General features: G+C 35.9%; 1 protein-coding gene across 1 annotated transcript in view; it reads left to right on the top strand.

Annotated features, from left to right (window-relative positions):
* The first annotated feature begins 4,632 nt into the window (after positions 1-4,632).
* LOC141345585 (neprilysin-like) overlaps positions 4,633-12,216 on the top strand; it is a 53,104-nt gene continuing 45,520 nt past the window's right edge. Inside the window, exon 1 of the mRNA XM_073850458.1 lies at positions 4,633-4,906. Within this exon, the coding sequence (XP_073706559.1) occupies positions 4,846-4,906 (61 nt within the window). The 5' untranslated portion in view covers positions 4,633-4,845. The remainder of the gene's footprint in view (positions 4,907-12,216) is intronic.

Genomic DNA, 12,216 nt, shown 5'->3' on the forward strand with positions numbered 1-12,216 from the left:
TGTTTTTAATATGACTTAATTTGTATTTAAGATGACAATAATTGAATTAAAACATTGTAAGTTACTAATTATAATGCTTACATTTCCTTAGTTATTCAGAAGGCAGCTACAGAAAACGAGCAATTAACATTATCAACATCATCACTGATTAGCCTAGCCTAATCTAGTGCAAGTTTATGCATAGAAAATAACACTTGCATTATTAGTGAAGCTATCTACACTGTATGATGAATAAATCTCTTACCACACACTGCACACGTCTGTGGCGAGTTCAGCTCTAATTAATGCTTTTGTTTACACCAGCCGCGCATCCGCATGTGTTTCGACCCCTCCATACCGCTCCGACGCGACCACTGGAACAGAGCGCGGCCAATATAGTCAAAGCTTGTGTTTATACCAGTCGCCCACGTCTCATTGAAGCATCCTAGAAAAGGCTCTCCATGCTGCATCGCTAAAGTTAGGCTAATCCCCCACCTCATCCTTACCCACCCCCCATCCATTTGAATTTCCAAAGGCAGGATTTATTTTAATGATATTCTAATGAGCTTTGTGACATAATAACATCCGGAAAACAATGCTGTGTAGTCCAAATGAGCCATTCGTTGTAGTTCTTGAAAAGGGATTTTTTTAAAAACAAAATATCTCCCTTTAGAGTGGACTTTGAGATCATTTTTATGCCCAAACATACACACCACACACTGACTAAAGTTCAAAAAGTGAAAAAGCATAATAGGACCCCTTTAAACTCCACACAGCAAAAACAAAAGCATCCAAAACGTGTACACATATAAATGGACCCATAATGCCATAGTGATAAATCTAAAAATGAAAAGACCGAACAACATAAAGTTTAGCTGTATAGGGACAAAGAAACTGAGAAAATTATTCCGTTTGACTGAACTGAGCCAAGCTCCATCACTGTTTTTGTTAGATTTCTTAACATTCGCCAAACCTCTAATCCATTGGATTCTTGTGACTCTGAGCTCACTCCAGCCTCATACATATCAGAAAACCCTGCTGTGTATGTATTCCAAAATTAACATCTCTACATCACAGAGTAGTGTGGCTAGGGGGTAGTAGACCAAGACAAAGGTAAATTCCAACTTTCTAATTATAGCCTCCTGCTGGAATGTGTTTGTATTTGTCTCTATGTGTATAAAAGCAACAATGCAGACGTAAATTCTGAGGAAATTGCAAATAAAATGTTTACCCGGTCCCCTAGGCCTCCAGACTACAAACTGGCCAGACAGGGTTAGCTTGTGTAGTGTGTGTGTGTGTGTGTGTGTGTGTATTGTGCATGTTGGGAGAAGGATGGTGGCCTCATGCCTACATAGTCACTGGTTTATCAGCCAAAAAAGTAGTAACACACATACACATAATTCCGTTCCTTTATTTTCTATAGTCTATAGCTTCAATTTTTGTAAGTATTGACATAAAATAGCAGACATACACAGCAACCAAGCAATTTTTTATTTCACTTTATTTGTAGCAATGTTAAATTGAGAACTGTTATGCCGAATATTTGCTATTGTGTTGACATACAACTCGCAACACACCATTAAATTAGAGGTTAATTCTATAAACATAACATATGCCATTAAATTTGCATTCATTAAAGCTAAACAAGTTGCTGTCAATCCTCTGATAGTTGAACGTTCTGCTTATAAACGATCGAGAGAGTGATATTTTATTGTCCATTAGCGTAATTGTTTTTGGGAAATGTGTGAATTCCTTGACTAAAATGTTAGCGAGTGGTTCACTCTCATGTGATTATTTCGCATTATGAAGCACTTAATGCTAATTCAGTCCTGCAATGAAAACATTAAATGTGTTTCTAAATGTAAAAACAAAACAAAACAAACAAAAAAACACATCAGTGTCCGCATTTAAAACAGACATAAAAAATTTAATTTATTAACCTTTCACACAATTACACAAACACACGCACACACACTGCTGTGAAACAGCAGCCACCATCAATTATTCATTGAACACTTTAGAGAGGAAATTTGCTGAGAGTGTTTGTAAAATGTGAAGTATGCTTACAAATATATCTTTACCTAAATAATGTACAGTGATCTGTGTGTGTGTGTGTGTGTGTTTTTTTTTTTCCATGTTTTGGTTTAACGTTTTTATTGTAATACTCGTAGGATAAGTAATTCCATGAGTTACATGTACATTTCAGACATCTATTTATTCAAACCTGTAGGCTAATTGAGTGAAATTATTTAATCTGAATTGTTGCTATTATGTTATTTTGAATTTAAAACATAGGCAATTTTGCTCAACACAAATAATTCTTCCTAAAAAAGTTGTCTTCACTGAAACTAGTTTAAAGGAAATGAATGTATGTCTGTTCCTGAAAATCTTTGGCCCATTTCATGTAATTGTGGTTTTCAGTTGAAAGATTGAGCTGCTGTTAGGGACAAAGCATTTATTTGGTGTTAGCATAAATCTTAGTAAATACCAATAGTAATTTTAGGAGAATGGAAAAATGCTGAGAAATGATAGGCTTGTGCCAGCACACTAATACCAAACAGACCATCTAGATAAAGGCAGAGGAAGCAAGGGGATGACCTGATCCCGGAACTCCCTAAAGCAAGGCCTGCGCTGTTGGAGTGACAGAATCTCAGAGAGACTGCAAATTTTATTGTGCACAAAACAGATGGATATCAGAAAAGAAAACAAGGAGCAGATAAAGTTAATGTGAAAGGTGGATGTGGTGAAAGAGAAAAGGAAATAAACATTCTACAGAAAAGGAAATAAATCTGATGATGGCTTAAGGGAAATTATTGGCTGAGTCTTTACAGAGGGGGGTCTTCGCTGAACTACCACCTTCCAACTGGTCTACGGTCTTTTATACTCCCTTTGGACAGTCAGATAACAAACCACATAAGAGTAGTCCTCATTACTCCTAATAAATGCATTACACCAGTACAATATTTCAGATCTCAAATAACCTCTGGAGTCACCAAAGACATCCTGTCCTGGTGTGCGTCATTACAATAAGTGCATTGGGCTCTCCGTGACGATGGAAGAAAAGTTGGTTTCTTGATGAACCCCTGATTGCACAATACAACAGACTGACTGCATATGGTAATCTGAACCGTGCTGCAGTGGAACAGATTGTTTTCCAAAGTCCCTTTGTTTAAATAAAAATTTAGACATAGTAATTCTGTCTATCTGTTTTTTCTTCTTTGAGTACACTAGTCTAACTGATTTACAGTGAAACATAAAACAATTAGAACACAGAGGACTTAGAAAAGAACTTAAAAACTTTGAACTACCTAGTAATTCATGTTTTAGAGGATTGCTGCAGTAACAAATCGCATTGAAACATATTTAATCTCACATAGGCCTAAAACATGTTTAGAAGGACTCTGACCATAGTCTGTTGCATAGAGAGTAGTGGTGTCAAATTGCCCTATAGTTTCACTACTGTGTGGTATGTCACTGACCTCACAGGTTTGTGCTGTATTGACCTTCTGCAGTTAAATTGTAAAATGGGGAACATCAGGGTCAGTAATAGCGTAAGTAATGCATTTCCAACATGCAGAAACACAAAGAAATGTAAAGCGCTTATTAATTTACCTATTTTACAGTAATATTTATTGCATGATCAAGCTTGTTGTTTCTATATTGACTGCAAACATAATGTTTTATTTGTCACACAGCTGCAATTATAAAACTTTTCCACATTGCAATGTTATAATAAAGAATATTGTGATAACTTAGACATGCTATTTTTCGCCCATCTGGCTATGGGAGAAGCTGGCCTGAAATTCAAATAATTAATTGCAAATATGAATTAAATTACAAAAAATATCATGTTTCTCAGTTTTATGGATATTACTATGGTAAGTTCAGACAAATATTAGACATTAGGCAAAGCAAGGTAAAGCAAGACAAACAAGTTTCATTATCAGTTGCCCTTTGAATATCAGAAAGCAATGAAACTCAACAATAAATACTTGCTCCAAGGGTTTTGTTGTCAAATGTTTTCATTTGCCTGCCATCATCAATGTGTACATAGTGTAGACCTTTATAAATAATGAAATTATGTAAAGTATATAGGTTGGAGTTAAAACCTTAACTCCTAATAAGGTTTTCAAACAACACTTAAAAAAGCACAAAAGTTAAATTATTGTACATGAACAAAAGTCGCCTGAAGAGGTTGCTATAGCAACAGTACGCTATTCGAGCGCCTGTAGATATAATAAATAAAAAGAATCACATAAAACTTTAAGGGTTTGTTTAAAACGCACTGAAGACAGTTGACGGTTATAGCTAACTGTTATAGTTAGCCAACAGAACATTTTGCGCGAGAAGAACATCAAGGATTGTTCCCCGAAAATTACTGTCGGAAGCCCTTAATGTCTTTGTATTACTCTCTCAGTAGGTAAAGCCCTACAGATTGTAGAAAAAGTGCAGAAGTGACTGAAATGTACGCATCTAAGTGGAGCGCAGAGTTACGCGCTGATCTACTGGTGCGAGATCAGCGCACAGTTGCGCGCTCGACTCCGAGCTGGCATTGCAGCCAGCTTCAGTCACTCCTAAACACCGCCTTTCGTGGGAGGCAACATTAGACACCGGCTGAACTTAAGTACTTCGCTGTTGTCTCACATCGTTCGTTTCGCTGAATTAAGCCTAAGGCGTTTTCCAGGTGCTTTCTTGTGCGCACCAATAATAACTGTGTGACACGAGGACACCCCGTTATCGCGACGTTAACAGGTAGCCAAGGGAACTGAGAGCACTGAATGATTTGTTATTGATACCCTGGGAACCCAGAATACTCTTAAAAGTCATCGATCTGGAAGGAGGTTATCTTTCTCACGGATTTGATGGATGTTTGATCGGTTGGTGATGCCCATTTATATCATCGATCGTAAATTTCCAGAGACACCTGGTGAGTCCGTTACGCATGCTGCACATGACTTAGAAACATGGTGTGCTGATCAAAATATTTAATTTAGGCACTGGTTGGGGAAATGCTTAAAGTTGTTATTCTCTGGTTTTATTTAATAATATTTGTTGCCATGTCTTTATTATATGTAATTATTAATATATATCAACATACACACTGCTCTGAAAGTACTGTTTGCATACTTAATACGTTTCAGTATTTAGCCGCCTTTAAATAGCATCTCAGATAAATAAAAATATGAAGTAAATCTAAAATTAGATACAAATTTAACTGCTGATGTTCATGTTCCTTGGCAATTTAATGTCTTTTTTATGTGGCATTTATGTTAACCTAAGTGACCACAAGCACTGTAAAACATTTTACTGTACATCTCTAACTAGTGTTTTTCTTGCAAATATTTACATATTTGTTTGTTACAAATAAAAGTAGATAAAAATGTATAACATCCCAAAACTGTGCTCTTTATACCCTACTAGTGTAACACATAATACAATATGCACAGACTATAGGAAACAACTGACAATCAAAAAAAGCAATAGAATACATTTTTGTCTAATTTTGTTCAGTCTTTAGAAGAATATTGAAAGTGTTACAGATCTTCATGTAATCAGCCATGATATTTCTAGTTGTACGTAGATATTAAATACATATATAAATAGGATGGATATGGTCATGTATTTCATTACAATGACAGTTTTACAACTCACCACATGCTACAACACTCTCTGGTCTTAAACAGTTCTCTACAGTCTAATTATCATGGGCTGAAATGGAAATTTAAACGCTTCAGTCATGTTTTGCATTTTTAAAAACTTTATATGACATATGTTATCTGCTCAGGCTGTCTCAGATAAATGTTGTTGCATACTGTGTGTGTGGACGTAGAGAAAGTACATAACAGGACCTGTAAGCTACAACAATGGTGACACCTTCTTACTGAACACATGATAAGCCATGGGGTCATGAGTGTTTCATCTCAGATCAGCACAACATGCTTAAACAATCTATGGTTGCTGATAGACTTTAATAAACAGTTTTTCCAAAACACCAAAGAATGGAAAAAACTGGGCATTGTCTGGCCTGTTGTGTCTTTTACATCTTTGAACATGTCAAACCTCCATGACTGAAACATCTGCACTAATATACATCTGTCAGTTGTTTTAACACAAGAGTGAGATTGTTATTTATTTTAGGTTTTGAGATATGTGCAATGAACTCAGAATGCAACAGACTCATTACTTATTTACCATCATGTTCCTGTTGCTGAATGACATTGCTCTCTCTCATGTTCCACTTAAAATCAAACCTGAAGTCCTCGTCATTTTGTTATAGTTTATAAAGCCCAAGAAAACAATGTATTATAGTTCTGCAATTAAGCGAGAAGGTGTTTTAGAGATCTTGCAGGGTACAAAAGACAATTTGACAGATGTTAGAAGAAGCCTGACAAACTCAGTCCAGCTTTGTACATCTTGTTGCTGATGTTCTAGTCAACCAAACATAAATGATGTAGTTGTAATAGATATTCTTTTAGATACTACAGGTATTTGATAAATAGGTTTTGTTTAAAGAACATGCGTGTTCCTAAGCATTTTAACTGTACATCAATGTTTTACAAGTGATCAGATATTTTATAAAAATCTAAAATTAAGCAGTATACATTACATATTTTATGACTAAATCCTGTATTAGCATGTGATTTACTTTCCAATAAAATTTGTTCAGTTCAGCTGGGCATATCTTTACCTTTATAAAAGTCATCTAGAATCCCTTTTGCAATACCCCCTCACACATGGCACCAGTGATTTTAAATGTAAAAATAAAATTATATATATATCACATATATATCACATAATCCTTCACATAATCAGCTCCATATATATGGGTTTTGTGACATATAGTAAACTTGCTAGGTAGTTCACCTGTTACAGCATTAAAAGAGCACAAACACTAAAAAGAAGCTAAAATGACACGTTTCTTTTCTTCAGCAAATGCATTCTTATTTCATGTCTGCTTTTGTTAACATGATCGGCTAAGTTTAGGGTAGGGTTTAGTGTATGTGGTACTTTTTTTTTTCCAAATGCAAAAGAGCATTAACCTTTTAGCAACACTCACTGGACATTTAATTTCCGAACTGCCAGCTACAAATGTAATATAGGCACATTTTTCCAATTTTCTTCCACTTTTTTTTTTCAGATGTAAATGTGTGCTTATCAGTTGACATCACTTTTTTTGAGTATTACCTCATTTTGTGCACTTTTGAAAGATATAGATGTTGCTAAATTGGCATGAATCTTCACATTTTCTGTTCCTTTTTTTTTTTTTTCAGTTTGTTCCATCTATTTAACATGAACATAACTGATTACATTTACTCATGTTAAACATAAGCAAACAAACAATAGAACTACCAAGTTATTTTAACAGAGGGATTTACTAACAGAGTAATTTGGATGTTGCTTTAAAGATTTTATTGTTGAGGTTAAGGCTGACTTTGGGTTAGTTGCAATAAAAATACAATATATGACACATTCCTTAAATGCATTTGATAGCACTCACACCTCAATCCACGAACTAACCATTTTGTACAAATCCTTAAGATATTTTGTGCAACAGTTTATCTTATTTAATAGTGTTCATGAGAGGTAAGGACAGTTGTGAAAATACAGCACATGCAAACATGGAAACAAATTAAGACCATGGCAGATGCAGAAATCGGATGTCCCAACTGGCATCGTTAGAAGTGCACTGTGAGACTTGTAAATAGAATGTAATTGTGGACGCCTTGTTATGTTTTCCTGTCAAACTTCAGCCAGAGTGCCAAACCACAGAAAAGAGCGTCTGGAGATGCACATTTTTACAAGAACAAAAAATTCTGTGGATACGGCTATTGTTTCTATAAAGTATTTAAAGCTCTACATAAACATTGGGACAATATTGCTGAGTTTAACAGCATCAAATATTTAGAGCATGATCAAAGACATTTAGTGTAGACATTAAGTGTAAACAGTGTGGTTTAGTTACAGTACAGATGTATTCTCTATGAGCTGTACAAACACAACAGTTACTGAGAGCTGTTATATGGATTACACATTGATGGAGAAGTCATCTAGAGCTTATGAGGATGTATTTGTGTGCTTTGAGGATTCACCATTGCTGTGCCAAAAGCGAAACAGACGGCATATATTATAGCCAAGTCTGTGATTCACCATGGCAGTGCCAACAAGAAATCAAACAGAAGCTCTTACAGTAAAAGCTGCACTGAAGCACTAAATTTGCATTATGGGTGACCCTTCACAGTTGCTCTCCAACCTAAAATCTTTGAAGCAAGTGTGAGGCAACTTTCTCTTACGTATCAGATTGCTAGGGTAATTGCTTAGGGTAATTGTCACTGTGAAATTTATCTAATTTACTACTAATTACTAAGATGTTGTTTTCCACCATTTTGACTCCATTGTAAACAACAGTAATCAAAGTCTCCATGACTTTTCCTGTTGTTTCTGATTTACTGGATAAAGATAACATTTCCTAATTTTTTAAAGGCTGGATACACAATTTTTATTTATTTATTTACATTTCATCTGCATAACAATTGTAAGATTTAGTTATTTTAAACAGGGATTAGTTAATTTAATTTTGTGTATCTGCATGGTCCATTTTTGTGTATTTTTATTTTAAAGTAAAAAGATAAAATTAAACCCTTGAAGAAAGAAGATGGGAAAACACGTAACAGCAAAATTAACTCAAGACAAGGAACTGAAAAACTGAAGGCAAGATATAAACAGCAATGAGGGTTAAAACAAGGATAGCTAGGACTAACTAGTTAACTCTGGAAACTAAAAATCCATTAAGAGAAAACCAGAACAGAACCAGATTGTTACAGGTTATTATTTAATAATTCCATGAATTAGATGTTCATTTTAGACATCTTTGCTTTTGATTAAAACCTGGCTAATTAAGTGTAATCTTTCACTTTGTGTTCATAGTGCTGCAAACTATTGGCAGTTTAATATGTAAATATTCGTATACCTGTATGTACGGGACACGGGGCACAAACTAACGCAAGGTTAAATGTAACTGTCAGAGTTATGTCAGTTTTGTCTTTGGTTTTTCCCATTTGTCTTCCCCCCGTTGATCTGTCATTTGGTTTAGCCCTTCGTCATTGTGATTCCCTGCACCTGTCCTTGTAATTATTAGTCATCTGTGTCACCTGTGTTTGATCATTAGTCTGTCTTTAAGAGTCTGTGTTTGAGTTCAGTTCTTTGTCGGTCCTGTTGTGAATTAGATGTGTGTATGTTCCTGCCTTGTTCCACTCGGAGATTTATATTAAATATATTGTACTTTGTATATATTGTCTATCGTCTCGTCTACTCCTGCACGCACCCGTGACAGTAACACACGTAGTTTAGGTATTTCCACACATGCTAGCAAAACCAAATTTACGGTATTTACTAGTTGCTATATCAAGAGAAAAAAAGTGTGCCAAAATTCAAACGCCTTTTGAAGATATCACTGAATATTTATTTTACCATAGTAAAACTATATTTCTGGCTGAAGTAAATTTATTTCAGTTTTTAGTATTTATTTAAAATTAGATAAATCTGCTATTATTTTAATCTCCAATCTGTTACTTAGGTATATTAATGCTTCGCTGACCAGCAGAAGACACTTACCAGTTTCAAATTCCATAGATGGGGAACGCTGTAACACTGCGTTACAATGTGCCCAGCTATTATTAAACTATGCTATTCTATGACATTAGCAATGTAATTTACACTTTTTACTTTTTTATTTAAAGGTAACCCCCCCAAAAACAGGTGAATAAAGACCGACAATCGATGTTTAATGTTCAGAAATTATTATTTCAAGAAATGTATAGCATTTTGGCTCGTTTATGTGTCTTCTGTTCAATTAGAGCTGTGTGTGGAGGAAGGGCAGTGTCTCTCAATATAGTCTGAATGTGTTTCATTCAATTGTCCACATTGTTCTGAACTATACTGTTTAGATGTGTGTTGCATATTTTAATAACATTTTAAGCTGTAATATGGTAATTTTACAATGTGCCCCTAACATGTTATAATGTACCCCCCCCCCCCCCCCCCCCGGGGGCATATTGTTTCTCGTAAACGTACATTGTAATTATAAAACAAAGTGACACATGTGTACTACACAAGTGTGAGACTATTGTGGATACAATTTTTTTTTACTCTGAACCCCACATGGATTTACACAAACTGAGAAATTCAAAAAGTGTTAGGTTGCTGATATTTATCTTAATAATGTTATAATTAAAAGTAAATGTACACTGTTGTTAAGGGGGGACATTGTCCCCCGTCTTACCCTATTCATTATAAAAAACGCCCATGTAGTTATCCAATTTTATTAATTGACATGGTTTTTCCAGTTCAAGAACTTTTGAAATGAGTCCTCTCATATTTACCTATATACTCGCTGTCATGTTGTTCAAATTCTTTTGTCTGTGTAACACAAAATAAGATATATTGAACAATGTTTTTATTCATTGTGCATTTTGTTTTTGACTCCACATTGATTTTCAGTCTATGTAAAAACAAACAAAACATTTTTTTTAAAAAATATTTTCATTTTCAAGATACATAGATAAGAAAATATAAGATAAGATGAGATAAGATAGTCTCTCCCTGAAACTTACGCTTCGGGGACATCAACCTACATTATGAATTTAATCTCTGCATATTTTTTAACATACATATTTTCTCCAGAGTCCCTATCTTCCAGTGTGGTGTAGAGTGCGGATCGGGCCGCATTTTTCTGTCCGAGCCCGGCCCGAGTCCGACAGAGCAGTAACCGAACCCGACCCGAGCCCGACAAGCATTAAGATATTTATGTCCGAGCCCGATCCCAGCCCGACACAGTTAAAATCTCTTTTTACTCATACTAATGACACATGCACTTTTTTGTGTGGAAAGCCCGCTTTTATTAAGTCACTGTAAAAAAAGCGTTCGGAAATGTCAACAGATGAGAGCATCAGTGCACACTGGGCAAAAAGCGCCGTTATAACACGGGCGCACTATCGCGCTGAGGTGACCGAGCCCGACCCGAACCCGAGCATCCTTTCTAAATATCTGTCCGAACCCGGCCCGACCCGTCGGGTTCCGTCGGGTCCCGTCGGGCTCGGCTCGGGTATCCATCCTCTAGTGTGGTGGGGATCTTGAAGCCTATGTCAGCATCTATGTCCACAGGTTGGGGACAGGATAGTATTTTAAAATAAAAATTACAAATATATCCTTTACACGGAGTGGTTAACTGCCATAACTTCCTGGAGTAAAAACATGATTCATTTTCTTAAAGCGTCTATTTAGTTTGGTTTGTGAACACACCAGCAAGACTGTGCTGGAAGAGATTAGGTTGAAAGGTCTTCCTGTTCCTTAGTCCTTCAGGGAGATGCAGTACCCCCGCTAAGGCGGGTTGGTTCCCTGCCGATCCACATACGTCAGACGATATCCGATCCGGGGGTCCTGGGACTCTCATGTCAGGATTATGCCTTGTGTGGCGAGTGACGCATCTGTCATCTCTTGCACACTCCCCCCTCTTTTTCAATAATCTAAATCTACTCCCTGACTGAGTGTCCTAGATGGATTTGAAAAGTCAAAACTGATGAAGACGCCCTTGGTTCTGATTTGCTCCAGACTTGTAGCAGTCACGAGCAGATAAACAAGGAGAAACAGTTCTGCCCTGAGCTCTGATCATGTCCACAGTGGGGAGTCAGAGGACATGCATAAGCTGTTACATAGCCACTTAGGGTAATATCACAGACCAGGGCTGGGAGAGATACATAGTTTTGTTCATTGCTGCAGATGTACCTTATCTAAATAGAATTTGGTATAGATATTGTCCACCAGATATATGTGGTTAAGATTTTTAAGAATGTGAATGAATGGTAATAACTTCCTCAAGATATTGAGAATGTATGTTGACATAATTAGAGGTCACATTTCAGGTATTAATTTTACAGCAGAAAATATAAGGGATGGTCAAAAAAGAGGGGAAAACAAAGTGAGCTGTCTGTTATCTTCTGTTTATATCTTTCTTTAAAGAGAATGGAAATGGATTAGTCACAAGTCAGAGGTTCCCAACCGATTTCCATTTCAATTTCAACCTCTTTATTAGCATGACTTTTTGTTACAATGTTGTCAAAGAACATAGCTATAAAAAAAAAAAAAAAAAAAAAAAATTCTGGTCTTACATATGGTGCAAGATGTTGCTGCTGGCTGTCAGCTATATGTCATCTCTTAATTTTTTTTGTACAAATTACAGTA

The sequence above is a fragment of the Garra rufa genome, chromosome 11 (assembly GCF_049309525.1).
Source record: "Garra rufa chromosome 11, GarRuf1.0, whole genome shotgun sequence".
Taxonomy (NCBI): Eukaryota; Metazoa; Chordata; class Actinopteri; order Cypriniformes; family Cyprinidae; genus Garra; species Garra rufa.